General features: G+C 35.0%; 1 protein-coding gene across 4 annotated transcripts in view; it reads left to right on the forward strand.

Annotated features, from left to right (window-relative positions):
• CDH8 (cadherin 8) overlaps positions 1 to 16052 on the forward strand; it is a 129481-nt gene extending 113429 nt beyond the window's left edge. For 3 of the 4 annotated variants that reach the window (XM_062586925.1, XM_062586923.1, XM_062586926.1), the window contains 2 exons: positions 14096 to 14347; positions 15559 to 16052. In XM_062586925.1, coding sequence (XP_062442909.1) covers positions 14096 to 14347; positions 15559 to 16052 — 746 coding nt within the window. Of the gene's footprint in view, positions 1 to 14095; positions 14348 to 15537 lie in introns of all 4 variants that reach the window. The other variant, XM_062586924.1, reaches the window with a different exon arrangement.
• Positions 16053 to 24887: the final 8835 nt, after the last annotated feature.

Here is a 24887-nt window from a genome sequence, read left to right on the forward strand (position 1 = left end):
GGTTCTGCCCATCCACCATCTGGTCATATTACCTGACAGACATGTATGGCATCTTAGTATGTCTTTCTCAGTGAGTTTTCTCAGTGAGTTTTCACCCCACCGTTAGGTTTGTCTTTGTTCTGAACACTGGGATTGTCTCTCTCAAGTAGCTAATTGATAATTATGGCATAAGATCATTTTTCTCCCTTGTTTTGTGTCTTGTAAACTTACTGGTTGTTCTGGTAATGGAATGTTTCTTTGTTTTATCATGGTCTGAATGAAGGCAGTTGGGGGGAATAACAATTAATTTTATTATTCTCCCTAATTGTGCCTCTTCCTTTAGTCAGTTAATGAGAAACTAGGTAGTATTCCCATAGTGAAATTACAGTTGTAGTAAAGATTAAAAAAATACCCCACTCTTCTACTAGAGGAAAAATCTTAAAAGGATTAAAAAAGAAAAACGAAATGGGAATCATCACTTATTAGCTATAAAGAAATTTCTTCTCCTATTTGGTAAAATTCACCCTTTATCAGTGTGGGATGTAATAAATCCACCACAGAATAGGTCTAGCATATACTGACAATATGCACCTGGTTCCTTCCTTAAGATAGGAAGCATTCATTTTTCACACTTAGCCTAAAAGCTTGTCTACGTAAACTATTGCACAACTAACATGATAGTGTGAATTAAAAAGACAAAGATCATGTTCCAATTTGCATCCTGTTTTGAGCCAATTACACAACTGGGGTGCAGAAAGGAAGTAGTTATTATTAGAATGGCAATAATTCTTCATAATAGGTGACCATTATGTCGAATATTGTGTGAACGCTGTATCTTTATATTCTCCTGAAACTGTATGGTATGGTCAAATGTATTCCATACCATCACACCATTTCAGTTCCTCCTTATTCTTTTCAAGGAGTTTCAGTCATTCAAGAAAGGGCTGGATTTCTCTGGCAAGAGGAAATATAGCAGTGGTAGCCTGCTGCAGCTAGTCTCAAGTGTCTATTACCCTATGCTTTTTTTTTTTTTTTTTTTTTTTTAACATTTCAACCAGAGCTTCTTGTAGCAAGCTTTAAAGAATGATGGAGACAAAGCCCTCTTCTGTTTTTTTTTTTTTTTTTTTTTTTTTGGGGGGGGGTATTTGTTTGTTTTTTGTTTTTTGGGGGTTTTTTTGTACAGCTTATGATGTTTTCCCATCAACCTTTGATTTTGTAACTTGTATGGGTGGCCTTGTCACATTGAGTCACATTGTTGTCTTCATTTAATTCTATCTAATTAGGAATGTATTCCATTTGGCAAAAATCCAGTAATTATTTACACATTTATATAATTATTAGTATTTAATATTTGTATAATAAAGGTGGCTAGAAGATATTCCATTCAGGGGCCTGAAATTAGGTGAGTACATGACATTCCTCAATGGAAAAATCTTACAGATTGAGTCAAATGCAAACAAATATGTTGACCTGTCTAGAGTCTGGGGACAAAGGTTAGGTAGAAGGACATGATGTGGGTACTTGGTAGTAAGTGCTGGTTACAGAGGGAGTGAAGATGGGCCCCTGTCTGCAGTGAGATAATAAGCCACCTTCTAAACAGAATAACTTGAAGAAAAGGACCAGATGTCTGCCTGACAGTGTTAAAGAGGGAGAACTAGTGGAGCTGCTTGGAAAGTAACATAGATGCTCACTCAGATCAGTGTGAATCAGCTGAACTGTAGTAGCTATCTGCCCATGTTAAGGTAGCAAAGTCAGATTACCCCAGCTTGACCAGAACTTCTTTGTGGGCTCAGCTAAGTCAGCTTCAATTTTGCTGTAGGCTAAGGGCTGTATACATTCCCATAAAGTTACTGTTACATTACAGAAATTTTTTGTGCATCTCATTCTGTAAAAGAGATAAGTCAGGAATAGTCTTATATGTAGAATTTTGAATGGAGTTCGTTGTTGCAGTCATAAAGTTCAGAAGGAGCATCAATAACCACTGAATGTCAAAAGATTCTGTAGTATGTTGGACCATCTTGAACATGAACACTCACTTTTTTCTTATTTTCTTTTTAGCATAAAATAAATGTCCTAGCATTCCTTTCATAAAAAACTCATCAAACTTCTTGGGTTTCTCTGTGTTTTCTTACAAAGCTTGTATTCAGTCTAACCTAAAATACAAGCTAAAATCAAGGTTACAGGAAGCCATAAGAAATAAGATTAAATGTTTCATGTAGCCCTTTTGAACTTGCCACTCCTTAAACTCACTTAACTCTGTCATGTATCTTTCTATAACATTTTAATCCACTATATATGGCCCTTCTGTAAATCATACAGTGTTCTCCCTAAAAAAAGATTTAGCATTGTGATCTAAGAGCACTCTACAAGAGTGATGGTTTTATGGTTAAGGAACTGTTCAGAGTAGTTTTCTATGGATTGGTTACAGGTTTCCTGTATGATTTTGGACAAATCATCAGGAATCACTGTGCCTGTCATTGTGCCATGCGTACATGGCAGACATTCTTTGAAAATGCTCATCTGATACTCACATATGACATTGATGGCACCTATTAGCAGCTCCCTATGGATCACTAAAGACTGTGATTTTAGAGAGTGCATTAGGGTGTCTCTTTGGGTTGTTTTGAAACTCCCAGTTAGAAAATATGCAGAAGTGCTTCTGCAGCTCAGTCAGGGAAATGGCACAGACCAGTCTAATGACAGCCTGTAGCTGAAGCATTGTTGTATCTTTGATACAGGCTGTAATACTAAACATAGAGGAAGGAAGTTGGGACTGGATTCTGTATGTCTTCTGTATAATCCTACAACACGATTTATCAGTCCTACAACATTACTACTTATGTCTTTGTACTATCATTTTCTATTTTTAAATGAGAATAGTAATTTCTTATACAAATCTTATACAAAATATATTTCTTATACAAATCAACTTTCTCATATTTTGTGCTTGTCTTCTGCTAACATACAACACCAAAAGAAATATCTGTTAAAAAAAATTGTGGAGTTGTATGGCACTCCATCTAGCAGGAGCATTTACTTCAATTTTTTTAATGAAGAATGTAGCTTTTTCTAGAGTCAAATAATCTTTCTTGATCTTTTTTGTCATCTTTTTCCCAATAAGGAAAATTATGTCTTGCTGAGAGTACCTACTGTTTCTCTGCTCTCCTTTTTGACTATTACAGTTTTCTCCCATGATTATGTTTCTTCTTTTTTGTATTAAAATGTACTCTCCTTTGCCACTACAGTTGTCTAGTCTCTTGTAATACTGTTACTTGATCATACTTTTATTGCAGCTTTTGTCTACACACTTCATTTGTGCTATACCAGACTTTTCATCCATGGATTAAAAGATAACAGGGAACAATTTCATTATGATATGCAAGTTGCTCCCTTGGTATAGAGATGGATTCCATACTGATATCTTATAAGTCCTCGGCTTGATATGAAGAGAATGAATAAATGAAAAAGATGTCTTCTGTTTTGTTGCATATGTTTTAATTCTGACTGCCAAGTATTTTATTATTTGCAAAGCTCTGGCACATCTTTTGAGCCAGTGCTATAAATTAATTTGCAAATCTATAGTATTTACCAATATTAGCATTGATTTTGAAAAATCTCTACAGCTGTGAGGCATAATTCAAATGCTGCTATCTTTCCCTAGCTTCTGCTTCTTTCCAAGTGAAACACGTTTTGTGAAACAAAGCAGAGCGTTTATGCAAAGTTAGAGTCCTTCAGTATATACCAGTCTTGAAATTTAAAGGCATATGCATGCATGTTCTTGTACACCTGATTTCATTCTCAGTAATCCACCTGTATGCAAGCTGGGGATTTCTGGCTTTGTCAAGTTATCTGTATATAATGTTTATATGGTATGCATAAATGTTGCAGAGACTACCTGGAATGTTTCATTTGAAAATGGAACACAATATATTCTCCTCTGCATACTGGAGATTGTTTTTTTTCACTGACTGAAATTCTTTCTCTGGATGCATTTTGCTGTATCCTGCATATCAAATGACCATTACTCTTCACCGTAGGAGATGTCCTAATGCAGAGGTGTGCAGATAATAATGTATTATGTGTGTACGTTGGATGTAAAATGGATATAAATTGCTACTATTAATGGTCTGATGATAACAAATTGTTATTGTTATATGTAATCTGCATATGAGAATGTCTTTAAAAAATCATTATTAGATTGCCTGTGTGCCTAGGGGCAATCTTATACCATAGCACTTCAGTCTTTCAAATCATAAAAAAAAGCTAATATAACTCTCGATGACATTTACAAAAATATGTAACAGCACTTTTCTGTAGTTCTGTCACACAAATTATTCTCAGTGAAGTGGAGTTTTGTGTATGTAAGAACTGCATGATCTGGCACTTTTTAAAAGCAAAGCCACATTTTTTAAAAAAATCACACCAGCTCAAGAAAATGTTAAGTCTTTTTTTTTTTTTTTTTTTTTTTTTTTGACTTAAAATGTCTCACCCAATTTAAGACACATTTAACTTTTAATGTTCTTTGGCAGAGAGAACACACTTTTAATTTCTTACAGCATTTTGTTATGCCAGAATGATAAACTCCTGAAAATCAGCTTTTGTAATGAAAGTTCTGACAAGACCTTTATTATACCAGTACAAATAGGCAGCACTCTGATAAATGCTGGTCAGTGTTTTCCAGTCAAGTGGTTGCTTTCCGCCACTGTATTTCAGACTGGACGTTATAAAAAGTAATAGCATAATGGAACTACACTGGCGTGACCTGAATTTGGCTCTCTAGCTAACAGAACTCCAGTACGGTTGATACGTTTGAATCTAGACTTATTTTTAAAGGATAGTTTTATGTTCTACTGGTAAAATCATTCTAATTTTTTCTTAGGTGCAGGTATGTGTTCCATACAATATTGGCACAGGGAAAAATAATGATCATGGCATTGAGAAGTAAATGTTCTTTGTGTGAAACTTACTTAAATGCCAATATCACATCACATTTTAAAACCAGAAATATTCATGTTAAACTTTATTTTTCTTACTTTGGAGTTCACTGTTAAAATGGTAGAAAGCAAGATTCATTTCAAACATCTGTGATTGTCTTCATTTTCATAAAGACCTTGAACTTCTCCAGAAGCAAACCAGTAACTGAGAAATGAAAGATATGGGTGAAGTGAGGAAGCTGAAGAACACAGGATGGAATCCTTGGAACTCTCCAATCACCTGTAAAAAAGCAATATAAATTTCATTGAACCTGCCTAAGATTTAGCTTTACACATAACAGAACCTCAAATCAATGTAATGTGTAGAAGTATAAATCTAATGGGGTCTGAAGGCTTAGATACCTGTCTTTCACTAACTTTACCTTCTGGAACTGCACGTGTAAGTGTTCAGTAAGAGTAACAGAAAGAATCCATCAGCTCTAAAGGGGAATGCAGAAGGAAAAGCCTTGGGACATTTTTCGCTTTTTTATTTATCTTTAAAGCATCTTGCTGGAATTTGGTAATATGGTCCTGGAAAGGTCTTGATTCAAATGCAAACTAGCCATTATTTTGTCAAAGCATTATAAAACAGTATTACTCTCTGAAACTTTTTGGTTAAGTTAACAAGGTAATAAAATTAACTAGACTATGTAGATTTCAAAAATGATCCATCAATCTATGCAAATTGCTGTGTTAATAATATATTTTTAATGCTGAGCACATTTGACAGCCATTTTGTCTCTCTTTCTAAACTAGAACTTGGCAACCTGCATTAGTTCTTAGATCTAACAGATCTAACATTCAATGCACATGCCATGTAGTGATGTGATCCGGATAAAGTAAAGCATGTCAAAGCAATGTGATTATTAGTAAACAAGTGGCTGGCCTGTTGCTACAGCAGAGAAAAACGACAGGCAAAAGCCAGTGCTGATTTAACGCATTTTTCGTTTTCACTGGCCTGAATTTTTTTTCATGTTATGGGATTGTCAATTATAACTGGTACCTGGGGACTCGGAGGAGATAAATGGGTATAAAATAGAGTGGGTGAGATGAAAATCAGAGATGTTAGGGTGTATTTCAGTGAGAACTGTGGTAACTGTGTAGCATAAACAGAACTGGAGCCCAAAGTTTCATTTTTCACCTGTCATTAGTAACTATAAATTAAAAAGAGAGATTTTACATCCTTATTATTTCTCTACCCTGTTAATATTAAAAATGGTGTTATTTCAGAGTTAATCTTTGCTTCTACATGATAATTTCATTAGCAGGGAATTTCTATCCTTCCTTCAATGTGTTATTAAAAAACCCATAAAATACAACAGTTGGTGCTAGACTGCAAGTGACCATATAGATACATTTGATTATAGCATTGCTGGACTAAATGTCAAAGGAAAGTTTGAGAATACTTAAGAGACAATCATCTAAAGTTCAGACTTTTCCAAAGGAGTAGAACTAGAAATTATACAGACAATTATCAAAAGTTCACGTTTTGAAAGGAAAAAGGTAGGAAGAAATGCCTATTCTATTACATTGTTTGTTATTTGCCTGTTTTTTTAATTACTTCAAGAATTTATTTACTACAAGTTCTGCATCAGAGTAGTATTAACATGATTATTTCTCTTTTTCAAGGTGTTTTAATGTATGAAAGTGGTAAGAAGATACCTTAAAATATTATGGTGATCATGATTTGAAATTCTCAGCTGCACTTTTTATTTCTGTCCAGGAATACATGTCCTGAAAAGATGTTTACTTCTTTTATCCAAAAGTTGATTCAACAGTTAAATTCTGGCATAAGCTAGTAGTATTTAGGTCAATGGGTAAAGAGAAAAAAATGAGAGATATAAAATATGTGAAATTTTCCAATATAACTCCCCATCAGTATATATTCTCCCATGTAATACTTTTTTTTGTGTGCTCTTATTGGTATTTTAAAAGATTCCAGAAAGTCTAGGTCTTTAGAAAAATAAAAATCCTTTAGGAATTTGGTCGTGACTCATAGGCATGTTTTGTATATTGCTTTATAGTAATGGCTGTATTATATATAATTATGACACATGACTTAACTGTGGTGCAAATGAGACAGTTTGATCAGCCAGGTGAATTTTTATGGCACAAAATTTTTTTTTCTTTTGAACTGGGGTCTGCTATCAAATTGATAGCAGCCATTCATTCTCTTTTTCTAAGGCACATCACAAATTTTTAACATTTATGAAAAGCAGGTCAGTTTGAAATACCTGTTAATGCTTCAGGGCCTGTATAGCCTGGTTATAAATCAGACAAAATATACTATAAAAATGACATCTTTTATTTTCAGATTATTTTATGAGCCATCTACTAGAATAAGGCATTTATGCCGTTACCATAATGATTAGGCAAAGGGTCTTCTTCCTTGAATACTGTTGTTTATTAGAAGTTGTTTTGGTTATTTTGAGATACTCTGTCCTTAAGAAAGATCCTCAAGTAAGTATATGTAACATATTATACATGACATAGTTGTATGTATCATATATACATACAGGTGTTCTCATGAAAATGTATGTGGTGTGTATCTATTCATCCACATTGAAAATACTGAGTTTAATCAGGAAACAAAATTTTTATACTAATGAACAAATAGATCATCTATTCACCTGCTGATATGATTGGCAAATGCATAACATACAAACTCAGAATCATTCCCTTTTAAACAGGTATATGCTCTCTTAAAGAAGTGTTGCAGACTAATACAGAAACAAAAGCACCTTCTTAGATAAACAAATTTTTCAAAGCCTTTTAAATGGCATTCTTCCAGAAGCAACAAACATGCATGTCTCAGAGTACTCTAGTGTACTCTGAGACATGCAGATCAGTTTTGCAGTACTGGGCCAGTCCTGTAAATTGTGTGTTCCTTTAGAAAGGTGAACATTGAGGAGGGTGTGCTTTGAGTTGCCCCTGCTGTTTACGTTAGATGAGAAAGCAGGCTGTGAATATTCTATTCTACTCCATTTGTCAGAATCAGAATTTAAAAAAAATTCACAGCCAACAGTCGTGTTTATAGAGGAATCTCACATGTGGGACTAGGAGTAGTGAATGGTTGGGGGGGTATTGCTGAAATATTCTCAGCATTTTTCTAGGGCATTTGCAATTGATTGCTAAAAATATAGCTAGCATTTCTTTAAGTGCAATACATTCTGCTGTCGTAGATTGCATTCAAACGTTTGTGATAATAATTACTTGATTATTTCAAGTTTTTTTTGTGAAAATATATGCCATTTATGAACTCAGAAAAGAAATTAATGGACTGTACTTTTTCTTTATAAAAAATACAGGAAGTATTTTAGTAAGGATATTCTTTCTGCACTTCTATTTTTGCCAAAGATCTCTTAGTATTACAGGGAATCTGTTTTTTACACTAAATTATGTACACAAAACACCCTTTAGATAATGACTTCAGAAAATAGTAGCTCTAATAAACATAATAAACATGTATCTCTGTGGTTCCAGGGTTTCCAGCAGTAAAGTTTCCAATTAAAATTCTTTCTTTCTTTCTTTCTTCACATAAATAACATATCCAGCACAGATGATAATTTCTGCCAGAAAGTCCTTCATACCATTAATGATTTGATCTTTCTGAGAGCATTATAAAAGGGATAGAAAAAGAAAGACAGAAAAAGAGCTATGTAGGTATAAGGTTACACGGCAGGGAAGTCCACTGATCTGAAAATGTTAAAGAGATCGTCAGGGAATTAAAGAATTGCAGTGATGTGCACAGAGAAAATGACATTTGAATGTAAACTGACTGCTTCTGTTTTTATATTTGTTCTGTCATTTTATTGTCAAACTTAAAATTGCAGCATACATGTCTGTACGAAGTGGAAGATGACTCCTGCCTGTTATTTTCATGTCCAAAGGTTGATGTCAACACCATTAAGGTCACTTATGTCCACCAAATACTATATTTAAAGTACTACCTTTACTTTCTCTTAAAATACTTCATCCAAGAATCTTGTGAGATTGGGGATCTTGAGTACAGTTGGGAATCTCCAGGAAATCCTTGGCCCTGTGTTAAACACATCCTCAGTTGTGGTTACTCAAGCCACTTTTGTCTAGAAATCACACTGAACACCTTGTTAAGCCCTGCTGCATTATCATTATTTGTTCCAGCTGCAAGGGAGATATTCCCATAACAGTGTTTGGCAAATCTGCTTGTAGACAGAACAGGTAGAAACAGACTGAAGAGAAAAAAAAGTGTAAATTGAATCGAGATTTGGGGAAACAACAAGTTGTAGTTTGATCTTACTTTATTACGGTAGTTCCATTAAGAACTGGAATAAATAGGAGTGCTTCACAGTGTTGTCCACTCATAAGTTTTTAACTTCTATCCTTTTTGGTTGAAGTACTTTGAGATAAAGATCAACTCCATCTTCTAAATTTTGGGGTTTTTTTTGTAAAACTTTATGAAAAAAGATTGAACTATTTGAGAAAATGAACAAAAACAACTTCAAAACACAAAGAAAAATTTAAGACATGAGTCTTCATAAACTATGGCAAACAATGTGAATTAGTAGAATGAAATGTTATGCCAGAATGATTCTCTAGCTCACAGTGTGATCCACAAGTCTGTTGTGGTGTCCTGGTCATCTTTTCTGTGTATTGACTACAAACTTAAGAAACTCAATCACCCGCTTATCTAAATGCCTGATTTGATTTTATGTTTTAAAAAAGTCCTGGAGCTGTCGTTACACTGATTTAAAACTTCGTGATGAGTTAAGGCAATTGTCAAGATCACTTGTCTCACACCTTTCCTTAAGCTTGCAGGACAGAATGCAGCTCCTGGTCTATCCCACATGTTCAGTATGTCATAAGTGAAATGGTATTTAATAAGTCTCTGGCTGGACTCTGGTTCTCGATGAACTTCATCAATCCCTTCTCCTCATAAAAGGAATAAGAATTCAGGGAGGCTCATTTTAATATTGTGACTACTAGGAATGTCAGAGGACTCCCTGGGTATACCTGAGTGCCCTGACGTAAAGACTCTCTTTGCCCATAGCAGTTAACCGCAGAACTTGATTGACAGAGAGGGGTTCTTTTCTTTCTCCTGTAATTTTCCTTGTTTTGCTAAAAGTAACATGCATGAATAAATAACTTGAACAGCGCTATAGTGAAAACCAGCAGGTTAATTGGAAAGATGAAGGGAAACTGATCTGCCCCTTCCCTGCTGAGCACCTGCTGCCAAGTTAATTCACACAGCAGCACTGGAGGTTGTTCCTGGAGACGATTCCTGCTATTTTGTGAGGTCCAGATGCTTTAAGGAGAGTGTCCACAGAGAGGAAAAAGCCAATCAGATAGATTGTTACTGTTATTCAGCTGCTATGATTTACAAGTTTAGGAGACCACTAAAGAGTCAGATAGGGAGTCATTTTTCTTCACTTGGGAGTTACACCTTCAGCAACATCAAGGGATATTTCTTTTAAGCGATGGCAAAAAAAGAGAAGGAATTTATTGCAAAAGTGAACAGTGTCCATCCACTGGCAAACCAATTGTCATTTAATTTTGCTTTTCCTGTTGGCAACTTCTGATTGCCAGTTTCTTCCTGGGCACAACAAATTGAACCTTAGTCTAACACAACAGTTTTTAACAAAACAAACCTCTGTAAAACAAAGTTTATTCTCTTTTCTTTTCTGCTTGTCTGTGGCTCTTTTTAGATGATACGAATGCTAAAAGACAGTTTAGTTTCTATTACACTTAAATAGTTCAGATAAATATACACTTAAATTGTTCAGATAAATATTGCCCCAGATATCTTGATTTGCTTGTCTTTTTCTCCTCTATTTTGAGCTGGAATTGATGCCATTACCAAGTAGCTTCTAACTTTCAGAGTAGCTTCACTGATTAGCAGAAATGAATCCTGTATCTTTTCCAAGCCAACTCCTTCCTCTTGTTTTCTTCTGCCCTCTTCTTTTTGTGTCTTCATTCCGTTCTTTCTTTTTTTATTTTGTTTTAGTTTAGACTCTGATTCTGGTTTATTAGATTTTTTTTTAAACAGGCAGAATAGCAGTGTTCAGGTCTCAGAGAGATAGAAGCGATCTGAAGCTGCCACCACCCACAGCAGTTTCTTTTTTTCATTCCTTCCTAAAGCAAGTGCTGTACCTTTCCTGCATGTCTGTAAAGGGCAGAGATGCCAGGGCTCAGCATATCAATCCTGCCTTCCAGTTTGGACGGAGAAGGACTGTAGCAGGGTAACAGGAAAGAACTGTGTGTATTAGGATAGATTCTAGGCCACAAGAAGCCATTGAATGATACAATGTTAAGATCTGGAGCTCCAAGTAAGTGACTACAGATGTGACACTGTCCTCAATGGGACTTGTCTCAAAGACATAGAAAACTGGAAATTGAGCCCCATATAATTTCCCCCCTTTGAAAACTTAAAGCAAAGGATTATACATACAACTTATGCTTAGATAATTTTAACTGTCATTAAGAATGTTGAATTTTGCCTGAGAAGTAGGTAAACGGACAGATTTTGTGTGTGTGTGTTTGAAATTGGAGGAAGTGGGGCAATGTTGAGAAGGAAAGAGAAGCTCTCAGAGAAAAATCTACTTTTACACCTTCAATAGATGTGATAGCCTCTCTTATTTTGGTAAAGCTGTACACACTTAAGTTCAGGAAAACCTAGCAACAATATTACTTTAGTAATGGAATATTTGCCCTTGTTCCTTCTAGATCAGCAAGAGAGCAAGCAAGACACTGAAAGTGAGTTTATTTGCTACATGTGTATTTAAACCTCTGACAGATTTAACCAGCAAGAAAGAGTGCAGTTTTTGCTTCATTCTAAAGTTGTGCTCATTGTCAACTTAACACACACTTGCTTTTTCCACTGCATCGCAGTGGCACAGATAATACCAAGTATAATCCAGGAGTTTGATCCTATTTTAAGCTGTCAGAATTCTTAGGAGCATATACCTGAAATTTATCTTTAATAAACACATATGCTTCCTTTAATTTTAAAACGGGCATGAGAATGGACTAGACTATTTATTTAACTCCAGGGTGCCATCAGTTTTGATGTGGCTGTTTCTAACTTAGATAGAAACTCTGGATTCCTAGAAGGAAGAATCCTTTCTGTTCTGCAAAGGTATTTATGAAGTAATGATATTAATATTGCTTTATAAAGTAATTGATTTTTAGGTGAAGAACGTCTTTACAGTATTAGCTTCCATATGTTTCCCCTCTTTCCTTCTACATCTTTGTTTTTGTACTTCATAGATTGCAAGCTGCTTGAAGCACACATTGTCGTTTTTTATGCTGGGGTAGTGATATGCTGCACAAATGCCACGAGCTGCCAGAAATACTCCTGGCAGTTATAGACAGCTGGTACAAATTAAACATCTCTTAAACTATTTCTTGTTTTCAAGCAAGTACCTGACCGGTACTAAGATCAAAGGAGATAGATACAAAGCTTTCCTACAGTCACTATATGTATATGCACACACATGTTGTCATGTACTTCAGCTACATGTTTTTCAGTTTCATCTCGGGATAGAGTCTTTTCTTTGTTGGATGTGTCATATGAACATTGCCTATCTTTGAATGCTTTCTCTCCCTGCCTGCCACATAACTCCCAGTAACTTTCTTCCTTCCATGAAATGTCACTTAGTGATTGCATTAGTCCATTTCATAACATAAAATACCAGGAGACTTGCTTTTGTTCATGGTATTTCAGGAGCATTTACTTTGGTAATAGGTAAGAAGAGAGGTTAATGAAAGGAGCTACAATCTGACCCTCCTACTCCCAAATATGATGCACAACTTTCATTTTTCAGTTGTCATTACATTCTTCAGGAGCACATACATGTTCCTATTCTGCCTGCCTGTGAGAATCATTTTTTGCTTGTAATGTTATTTATGATGAAAGAACATAAGAAAACAAACCAGTAGAAAACAACATGCACTCTTAGTATATAACTCGTAATATTGATCTTTTTAATTCCATTTTTATTCCATAGAATAAAGCATTTAAAAACTGTATGTTTGTGTATGTAAATAATTGGAGTGTCTTTCATGTTTGACATGCTCTCTTACTATGGTTTATTCCTGAGCATTCTGGCACATTCAAGATCATTGATATTTGAAAAGAATATATTGTTAAATGGTACCTAAAGGCACTAGAAAATTTCAGACATTCAATCAGGAATTTGATTCAGAAGTTATTTGTATATTAAATGGCTGACTTAGTTCATACAACTCTGCAGAATAGAATTTATATAATTACTGTAAATCAAATCAACTCTACTCTTACCAGCAATTGCTTGTAATGATCAATTGCAATCAATAGTATTTAAAATATCACAGATACCACGTTGTACTTAAGTATTCAAGGAGTTACATTTTAATCAATTTAATGGGGAATTGAGAACTTAGTAACTATGAGAGGTTTAACTGTGTATGATAAAAAGGAGAACAAAAAGGCTTTCAGCATGCCTGGGTGTATTGCTAAAGTTAAGTATCTAGTTCACTCTGCAAAGGTAAGAATATCCTGGACACACTTACTCTGGCTGTCTCATAGGAAGCACATTCTGATTTGTTTTGTTTTATTTTCATCAAGTTATTACAGCCTACTAAATGTTGAGATCATTGAAAATTATGCCTACAACTTTTAATATACTCAGCCTTTATTTTACTCATTAATGAAAAAGAAGAATCTTTTATTGCAGAGTGGAATATTGCACAATTTGTGCTTATAATACATGGAACATTTGCTTTAATTGATGAACATGCTTTATTAAATTTGGGTTACTCTAAGAATTAATTTCTCTTGTTGTATTGGCTGAATTTTTATGACTCCGTAATTTGAAAAAATCAGTGATGAATCACGATGGGAAGAGATTGACAGCTACAGGGATGTATGCAGGAAACAGAGTAAGGGGGTTGCTATTCTGTTATCATATTGCATGACATAAGAAAATGCTTATGTTACACTCATTCACTGGGACATGGGCAGCCAGAGTGAAAGCAGAAGAATTTCTCCATCGTGTGCTGCCAGGCTAATGAGTATAATACAGTGTGCTTCTGTTTGTTTAGAGGTTTTCTGAACTTACTAAGAAAAAACTGTATTTTAGCAGTTATTTTAAGTAATAAAACAATTCAACTTTTCTCTTTTCCAGATAATACTCTCAGCATTTTGGCAAAGCATAGTGGATTCAGCCGGCAGAAGCAAGAAGTATATCTACTGCCCATCATAATAAGTGATAGCGGAAATCCTCCCATGAGCAGCACTAGCACCCTCACTATTCGAGTCTGTGGTTGCAGCAGTGATGGTATTGTCCAGTCGTGTAATGCTGAAGCATACGTACTTCCCATTGGGCTCAGTATGGGAGCCCTAATCGCAATATTAGCATGCATCATTTTGCTACTAGGTATGTATTCATTTCACAGCCTGCAGCTCAAAGTATTTCTGATTGATAAATGGCTATAAGTAAGCAAAGAAGTCACATAGAAGGAAATACAGTCTCGAAAATTATTATCAGTTTGGATATACGTAATATTCATTGGTACCAAAAAACATCAGGACTGGGTCCCTCTTGTACCAAGAACTGGGGAAAAAAAAAATACAAAGCATAGTCCCTGTCTGAAAGAGTCTTACATATATGTTACGTAATTAAAAGGTTGAGTTATGAAACCAAAGATCAAATCAGGTATGTTGAATAGCAGAGTGAACAAAGTATATACTGCAGATGATGGAAAATGGACTATTTGTTATGTGTTATTTCTTCTAAGATTTGTATGAGTTTATTCCAGATTGTAATGGCTTAAGAGATGTTGCAGTTTTACAAGATAAAAAGCACTGTATATTTTAATAAAACATAGAAATTAGTATGTGACATCAAGGGAGAGAACGGTCAATGAAGAACCCTATTTCTGCGCCTTGCAGTTTCACTTTGTAACTGAAATTTACCTCAGTAACTGAAATTTCACCATTAAGCTGCAAAAACAATAAGTGTAACCAATTTAGTGCTTTTTGTGCATCTGTCTGTGATTCTGAAACTGATGTGATCTGGGCTCTTTCTTTTTCCTATACAGTTTCAGTCTCTTTTCTGTTAGCTAGGTTGAATCTTTAGCAACATATAAACAAAAGACACCGTTTTCCTTCACTCATTAGGTGTATATTTTCAGAAAAACACCCTCTAATTCTGAAAAAAATCCATGTGTAGATCATTACTACTATGAAATATAGATCATTATATACTACTGTTCAGTGAATGATAGCAACTTGACTTCATCTAGGTCTGCGACTCTTAGAAAAGGAAGATGAATACTGTTGTCTAAATTTGAGGCTCGAAACTGGAGGTATTCAAAACATTATTAATTAGATAAAATTGAACTTCAAGTGTAAATATGAGCTGATAATAGAAAACTAGAGGACGAAGCAGAACTTCAGATTAAATTTTCATCACTCAGATGGAGTGTGGTTAAAGTTTAAGGTCTTTCAGCTTTTCATTATGCTTTATTACTCTTATTTTAACAAACAAAAAAAAACCCCAACTGCTCACCTTCCATGAATGTGCTTAATATGTAATGATTGATTAGAAATTTTTCACCTCATCAGCCTATGATGTTTTCTTTGCAGTCATTGTGGTGCTATTTGTTACACTGCGAAGACATAAGAATGAGCCTCTAATTATCAAAGATGATGAAGATGTGAGAGAAAATATTATTCGCTATGATGATGAAGGAGGTGGTGAAGAAGATACAGAAGCCTTTGATATTGCAACTTTGCAAAATCCTGATGGAATTAATGGATTTTTGCCTCGTAAGGATATTAAGCCTGATCTTCAATTTATGCCCAGGCAGGGTCTTGCACCTGTTCCTAATGGTGTTGATGTTGATGAATTCATTAACGTAAGGCTTCATGAAGCTGATAATGATCCTACAGCTCCACCATATGACTCTATCCAGATTTATGGCTATGAAGGAAGAGGCTCAGTGGCTGGTTCCCTAAGCTCATTGGAGTCCTCTGCATCAGACTCGGACCAGAATTTTGACTACCTCAGTGAATGGGGTCCTCGCTTTAAAAGACTCGGAGAGCTTTACTCAGTTGGAGAAAGTGATAAAGAAACTTGACAGTGGATTACAAACTTTTTCACTGTTGACTTAATAATCATGTAATATTCTAGGGCCACTGCTGTTAGTTAAAACTAATGTGGCTTTTTGTTTTAGAGGCAAGTTTAGCGCCAGTCATCTATAAAATCAACTACATTGTAATGTTGAACCAAAAAAAAACGTATATGTTAGGAGGTTAAGTCTTGTGGAGTGTGAAGTAAAGTATGTGGAGTGTCTAGAAGTCTTTGGATATTTGATATTCACTTGGCCACTCTGAAGATGGAGATTTGGATCTTTGATTATCTTCCATGAAATGAAAAGAATGAAAAGAAGACGTTGCTTTTTTAGGTAATGGACTTGCAGGGATTTTGTTGTTGAACAGTATCTCCTGCCAGTATGTGTAAAGCTAATGGTTTGCTTCTGCATTGCCAACAAAGATCCCACCACAGAAATGTTAAAAAGCAATATCTTGGTCTTCTTAGCAATGCTGAATAAAAGAAGCATTGCAAATCCCTACTGGCTTCTACTGTGTAGTGATGGTACATTGTACATACAGTAATTGTTGGCCACGTAACCACAGACTGCTCATCATTAAATATTGTGTCAAGCCTTAAAATATTCACATGTTCTTAATCCATTCCAGTGATGGGTAATAAATCCTACTAATGTGGAGATATTCAAAGGCAGGGGTACAAAGCCTTGCTTTACAAAAAGGTTTTTTCTAGAAAAAGGATCAATCCTGTCCTTTGTCTTCTGAAAGGGAAAAAAAAACTCTGGAAGGGGATGGACTTATATATGAAAGAATTGCTGATTTTATTGCTAAAGATTGAGTTTATTTGTTCAATCCTTGAAATAAATATTTTATTGATGTCCATTACTGCTTTTATTTATTAAGACTGATAATCTGTAGAGTAAGATTATTCAGAAAACTAAATTATATCCATTAGTTTTTTTTTTCTATATATATAAAATGAATGTTTAATACATGTACATTTTGAAAAGAAAAATTACAAATTGTTGCAGATTAAAGCAGTAACGTATCCATTTGCAGTAGTTGAATTTTAAGAGAATGCTGGCAGGAATAAAATTTTCCCAGAGAAAACTTTTGACAGTTTTGTATCTTCTTCATAAATCTAGTAACTGGTGTTTTTAATACAAGCACAAACAGCTGGAAATAAACTGGTTCATGTGAATATTTAAACTATTGACTTTTAGAATTCCACACATAACACAGTACAGTAAAAAAAAAAAAAAAAAAAAAAAAAAAACATGCTTATAGTTCTCCACTGTATTAGAGCAGGAACCAGTGTGTACATAATTTTTCTGCTTATGTTATTAGCATTTCTTTTCTATAATATTCATGGTGACGCACCAGGGCTCTTGCACACAGAGAAAGAAATACACTAGAAGCTGCAAGCATATTCAATTTGTAATGCAAACTTGCCATTTAGAAGTAGCAAATGTATAATAAAACTATGTATTACATGCAAATCATTTTAATTTTCTACTTTGTTTTGATGCTATATTATTGTTTGTTTATTTACTCCATGTATTGTATTCAGAGAAACTCCTGTATTGTTTCCTACTTTGTGAAATATATTTTTATAAATACCTTTCTTGTTACTGCTCTTCTTTCAGTTTTATCTGTACACAACAGAAAAGGATCTCCCTGAATAACTTTATAATCTGTTCATGGACACATTTCCTCCAAAATCATTTATTTAGCAACCACAATAATGAATCCAGTTGAAGTAACAAAGACATAGATGTTTGAAACAATTTTTGAATGCATGGAGAATTAGATATACACAGGGGTTATGTGTGTGTCCAATTCTTAGTGTGCTGTGCTGAAAATTAACTTCATAAATTCTTTAAGGTATTATTAATAAAAACAATTTTTATGCTGTTTTAGGATCCTCAGTTATGTTTATCCTGCAAACAAGTGTCAACACATCACCTCCATCTTTGCATGCATTTCAAAACGGGAAAATTGACATTTGCTTTAGCTATTGCACAGTTGGTTTTAATGATTGCAGTTTGCAAATAACTAATGCAAAAGCTACTTTACATGTATTGTAAAGGTTTTAATTAAATTAATGAAGTCTCCAATTCATTTAAGTTAGACTGTACTCACAAATTCTGTCTCTGAATATCTTTATTTAGCGATTTCAGTAATAATAAAGAGTGAAGTCACCAGAGAATAGAAAAGCAGCAGTCACCAAGATTTCAGTGAAATCAAATGCATTTATCTAGCAGATTATAGTCACAGCCAAATACATTCTTACTAACCACTTGCACCAAGTGCCAGGATGTTCTGCATTGTTGTCATGCTAAATCTTACAGAAGCATAAATGCAAAAGTCTGAGCTGAAATGTAGACTGAACCAATTTCTAGTTTGCATCACAATTTGAGAGTAAAAGAGGATGCTCTCAGATACGGACCACATTATTGTTTGTAGTCACAGAAGTGTTCAAGACAAGTAGCTCTGACCTTGAGTTACAGTATACACTGCAAAGCTTTGCAAAGCTCCTTAGTAGGAAAACTCACAAATGGATAACCTTCGAATTGCCTTTTTGATTGAAAGTTCCATCTGAGACCACGACAGCACATCCCGTAATAAGATTTCTAGGAAAAAAATCCCATCACTGGCACTGTAGGAGAGGCAAAGCACGACAGAAATCTCATCACTGTCAGTCAAAAAGATATGGTAGCTACTACTGGTGAGTATAACTTTTTAAATTGTGCATTTATATAGGCTTTAAACACAAATATATACAATGCATGGGGAGGAAAAATAATGAATTTATGAAATCTGCGAATAGTAACAAGCTATTTCTTAAAGTCATTGCTACCTCATCAATGGGAAATGATTCATTCTGCAAACAAATTCAGTGTAATTTGAATATAAAATTTATAGCACTACATGTTAAAGGGTTGTGCTGATCATTCAGTTTTGCAGTACTTGCTTCTTTTTTAACAATGAAATTAAATCTGTGTAAAATTGTTATTGATAATGATATTTAGGGGATTAGAATCATATTGTCTTATGTTTCACATCTAGATTTAGACATATTAGCAACATTCTTTTTAAGCATGTAAAATAGTAATTAATCTTTTTCAACATTTAATTAGCAATTGACTCATTGTAAGTGACAGGGAAAATGCATTAAATTAAAATTATCAATACTGATAAATTTGAGAATTTAATTCTCTAAATCTTTTAAAAGTGGCAAGAGCCATTGATTCTGGCTTGCCTTCACTTAACTATGTCTCACATTCTCTTGTCAGAACTGCTAATGTAAATCATCTCAGACATAAACACTGGAATCCTAAAGTTTTAGCCTGGACATTGTCCAGGCCAAAAATTCAGTTCAGGCATTTCAATATGCAAATACTGTGAAGTGAATGTTTATTCATTTACTAATTATAGCTGAGATTACTGAAGGTCTTCAATATCTTTTGTCCTTTACAGTGACTTGAAGTAGGTGCTGTTTCTGTGCTTTGACCTTGAAACCGAATCACAGAAATACATTTTTCACCTGATATCATTTATACCTTTTTGTCTATGATATACTTGAAATGACTGTGGAATACATAGAAGAGAAAAAAGCTGAAGATTTTCATTTAAACCAACAGCTGCTGATCAGAAGAGAAATATTTTGAACTATGACAATTCCAAATACCAATACTGAGATTTGTCCAGCTGTAGAAAACTTTGCCAGGTACTCTATTTCTGTATCTGATTTTCTTGTGATATAACTTCTACCTTAGGCTGAGCTATTTTGACTGTTTCTCTCCTTTTCCCTGCCCCACTCTGCCCCTGTTCACCTATCCTGAGCAGTAATACTGTGAACACAATATTAGGAAGAAAGCTCATTAAAACTGCATAGCTCTTTTTCAGCTCATTTCAGCTGGTGTTGCTCAGAGACTGGAAGTAAGCTGGTAGGGCAGGCTAGTAGAGTTCATAAAGCTCTCTTCCTCCTCCTTTAGTATCTCATTTGTATTTTTAAAAAATCTGTATGCAGGTGGCTTGCTTTCTCACTGTAGTCACAGGACTGTAATGTTACTTTAAGGAGATAAATGCTACATAAAAAAAATAAAATGCATAATTGGAAAGCAGTTCAAAAATGTATTATAGGAAGATTTATAATGAACAATCTGGTTTACTTATACCAAAGGACTACTTTTATATTTTAAATGATGTGGAAAAATCTGTCCAAATCAGACCATAGCACTGTTCAATTAATAGAAAGTATGCACAGTAGCATCAGAGGTGTGCACAAAAATTTCTCATCAAGAGAAATGCAGAAAGGTTGCTCAAAAAAAATATTTTCAGATCTGGAGAGTTTTTAGCAGTGGCAGGAAGCTTTATAAAAGAAAAAAATATAGGAGTATTCACCAATGTGGGAGTATTTACCACTATTAGAGTTTGCTTTCAGAAGGTAGTAGGTGTCATTAGCAGACAGGGTATTGATGGAGTGAACAGTGGAAGTTTTCTGTAGTCTATCGTTCAGATAGGTTGGACTCATATTATTTCTACATTTGTACACTATTTGTGCAAGACAATATTCTGGCTTTGCAGAAGGTGGAAACCAATTTAGCTTGCTGTATAATTCACTATGATGGGTTTTGTAATCACACTGCAAAATGAGTCTAGCTGCTCTATTATACAATACTGATACAGGCTTGTGTGCTGCAGAAGTAGTCCTTCTCCAAACAATGTCATAGTATTCTAAATGAGAAAATATAAAAGCACTGACAATGCTTTTTGTGCAACTGCAACTAAGACATCTTCCAAAATGGCTAATAAAGGCAAGCTGAAGCACAGTTTCTTGCAAAGCCTTGTAAATGTACTCATTAGCATTGCAACACCACTATGTCTTTCTTTTTTCTCCTCCTACCCCCCCCCCCCCATTACCAAAATGAAACCAGTAAAATGAAATAAATGAAAACTTCAGCCTTCTCTTTATAGGGGAAATGCAACAATTTATAAAATTACATTTCCTCTCCTTGCACTGTTTCAGATGCTTGCATGAATGAAGTCCATGTGATGATGACATGCAGATAGAAGTTACCTGTTTCATTACACAAATGAAGAAAGCATATATACAATGAGGGTAGTACCCTCTCCTCAGAGTCCTTTTGAAATAAAGAGCTTAGTGAGGTTCCCCTAGGGAGTTCTTATCATGCGACATATACCCAAAGGTATCCAAAAATAGATCTGTCCTTTGTTCTGTGCACTCAATTACTGTTTCCCAAACAACTGCTTTGTTGGATATCAGCATCTTGACTTCCTATTCATCAAATTAACACATGCCAGCTATTCTGTGATAGATGCCCATATACAGACTCACTCCTTAGAGCTTATCAAATACATAGATTTGCTCTTTTGTTGATTTGGGAAGTCTGGAATAAGCAAAGAGACAGAAGGTGGGTAGCATAGAGTTGGAAATAGTTGATGGAAAATTTAATGGCAAAAAGTCAATTCTTTGCTCCTTGTAACAGTTCCCTTTTATATTATAAAATAGGTCTTTCATTTTATATGTTTTCTCATTTCTTCATTAATGGAACTTATACTGATTGCAACATTAACACTGTTCATGCTGCCAAGTTTCACAATCTGGCAATTTTAACAATTAATATGAAAATAAAAGATGTGCATTTTTTTACTAAAATACAAGTTATATAATTGGATGCAATGCAAAAACAGTTGAATCACCTTTAGAATAAATTACAGTAGTCCCACATTTCTACGCACAGATATGATCACTTTTGGTCTCATTTTCAAACACACTGGTATACCTGTATTCATAGGCAGTTGTTAAAGAGTTTTGCATGCATGGGAATACCTCAGTTTCCTTAGACTTTGCTGAAGAATAAGTTTCCTTTACATTATCAAAGAAGTATGTCATGACCCAAACCTATGGACAAAGAAAGAACTAGTTCTATCAAGAACTGAATTTTATATGGATTTATATTCAAAAGCACATGCAAAAGCAGAACCCAGAGCTGCATTCCAAATCCTGGTCAAGTGTTTCAGCTGTGAGATACTGGCACTCCAAGCCATTTTTAAGGCACAGCCAAATGGGCAACTGATTGGAGCTGAGTGATACAACTATTTGGGCAACGGGTATGACCTCCCTTCTCCACACAGCTAGCCAGCCTTGTTGCAGCTGTCAAGCATACAGTCATTTTCTAAGTTACACTAGGTTCTTGCCAAGTAAGTTCTATGGCAAAGTGGTGAAAGTGGCCAAGAGCCTGCCATCTACAGCAGGGTAGCTGTAGCTTTATAGTCTTTGTATTAATACAGTTTTTGCAGTCTTCCAGTCAGCACTGGCTTCCTTGCAATTTTTGCAGTTTCAGCTCTAACTGCTTCAAGCTGTAGCAACCCAGTACAACCTGTTACACCAACTAAAGGTAGGGTATTGGTAAGTAAAATGTCACTGCAACACAGAGCAGGAGATGCAATTAATCCTTGCAGAAAAAGGTCAAGTATAATTCATCAAATGCTGTAGGTTTTTAATGGATATTTTTCAACCCCCCCCCCCCATATCACACAAAACAGCAACCATATACTTTATTGTATAAGATATTCCTTCCTCAAATAAAATATCACAACTGATGAAAAGGGGGCTTTATTTAGACTATCTTAATGACTGCTGGTTCTTTTTTTATAACTTACCTATAACCAAACAGGAAAATTTCAACCTATCATTGTAAAGAACCAGACTAATACCTGACCTTAGGAAGAAACTACATTAGTGACTTCTTTTTGTCCCATCTTCATGAATGCTTTTGGCTTGTTTAACCATTCATTTTGTTTAGCATTGTGTCTGGCCTTGTCTACATGAGAGCTCCTTTGAGAGCTGTTTGACTCAGACTCTATTAAAAACCCTTTCCTCTCAAGCAGAGTGCTAATAGCAGATAGGGACGAAAAGTAATACCTTAAGAACCACAACTGCCTTAACAATTGCTTTTCCTGTTTTTCCAGTTTCCTTTTCTCTGCATATTTTATCAGTTAAAGACATAAGAAAGAAATAGGTGATTGGTTTTCTGCAAGCCTACTGTCATGCAAACTAAATCTATTAATTGTGAGAATTTACTTCCACTTGCTGATGTTAAGAGTACTTATCACAAATCCACCTTGTAGTTGAGACTGGAAAGAAAAAATAAAAAGACATTTAAAATAAAAAGAAATGATAATATCTCTTTTCTTGATTCTTGAGAATGATTCAGTTCAGTTTTAATTTTCATTTCCTGCTTAAGAATTCCAATAATTCTAACACTTATTTGCACTGAAATCCATGACTACTAGCTAGCTTTACATGACAAAGGCCTGGATTTAGCCCCAGAAACGCCGAACAAAATGTTCATATAGAATAGAATACACACGTGAAGTCCTTTTAACTCACTCAAAAAACAAGATAATGAGAGTTCAGGTATGTTTTTCAGTAGAGAGTAGTATTTTACAAGGAAGAACATGTCTCCATGGCTGAATATTCTTGGGTTTCTTACATCCTTCAATTCTTCATTACAAATTGAGCAATGGCTACAGTAAACAGGAGGTTTACAAAGGACAGGAAAAGTTGTCGGGAAGACAGGGATTATTACGATGTCTTTCCAGCAGGAGCAGGAGAGTTTTATAACAGTGTGGCAGTCTTTGATAGTTTTGATAGTCTGGGAACATTGTTTCCTAAATAACGGAAAGCTAGATAGTACTCCAGGTTTTAGTGTTACGCTGTTAAACGCCTCCTCGTCTTAATTTTGCTCGCTTTACTCTCTAACTTTTTGTCTTGGTAGGAGCCTAGAAAACAATAGGCTAAACAGGCATTTTAGGGAATGGGCCTAAGAATCTGCTATAAAGACTGGTGGAAGGTAAACAACCTTTTCATTATGTAGTATACCAAGACAGAGGAGGAAGTGTGTAGGGCTTTATATGGTGTAATATATTGCTGTAGAGATTTCTATGGCTAAGGAATGAATAAGAACTGCACCAATGAGTAAAGGGGTAATGAACTGTTTAGCAAATGCCCACTCTACCAGCTGTGAACGCTTTAGACTGAGAAGCGCTAATTGCTTATTTGTGTTTTGGCATTTGTTTGTGATTGCTTTTAAGTGGAAGGTGAAGCATGGAAAAAGGAGTAAGCAAAAACCTGAGGCATTAAGTCAGAAATGGCACAGTATATTCTGATATAACCCAATAGCTAACCAGGTAAGTATGCAGCACTAATTTTTTCTTATGTTTATCATAGGAATCCAAGTGTTTTTCTTTATATTTTGAAAGGTGGAATTGAAATTATGAATGCATGGAAGTACCTATAGAATATGGTTTTTATTCATAGAACTAGATGCTTCACATAAAGTATTCAAACAAGTTTGTACAAGTTGTGAAGGGCTAATAATGAAAAAAGGGGTACAGTTGAAAGGGGAAAAAAATTACTGCTGTGAATAGTTCATGGAGCTCAAAGGGTAAAAGCTTCCCCTGTGCAGGGAGCCAGAGTGAGAGCTATACACCACTTAATTAACACTTAAACCCACAAAATATGGCCCTCAGCACTGCAGTGATTTTCTCTGAGGACACAAATGCAGAAAATAAGCTTCAAACTTGCAGGCTATTGCCATTATGTTGGCAGTCTCATACATCATTGTAACTTTCATGCCTGTACCCAATGGCTTCACAGTCCTGAGTGCAGTGTAAGCTGAAAATGTTCAAAATTGTACCAGTCAGCTGGTGAAAATTCAAATAACATACAAGAGCTGAAAGTGAACGAGCAGGTAAAACATGAGGTGTCACTTATAATCAAATCACTGCATTGCTATCTAAGGCTGAATATAATAGTTTTCACTGTGTATATC

Source organism: Rhea pennata, chromosome 13 (assembly GCF_028389875.1).
Source record: "Rhea pennata isolate bPtePen1 chromosome 13, bPtePen1.pri, whole genome shotgun sequence".
Classification (NCBI taxonomy): domain Eukaryota; kingdom Metazoa; phylum Chordata; class Aves; order Rheiformes; family Rheidae; genus Rhea; species Rhea pennata.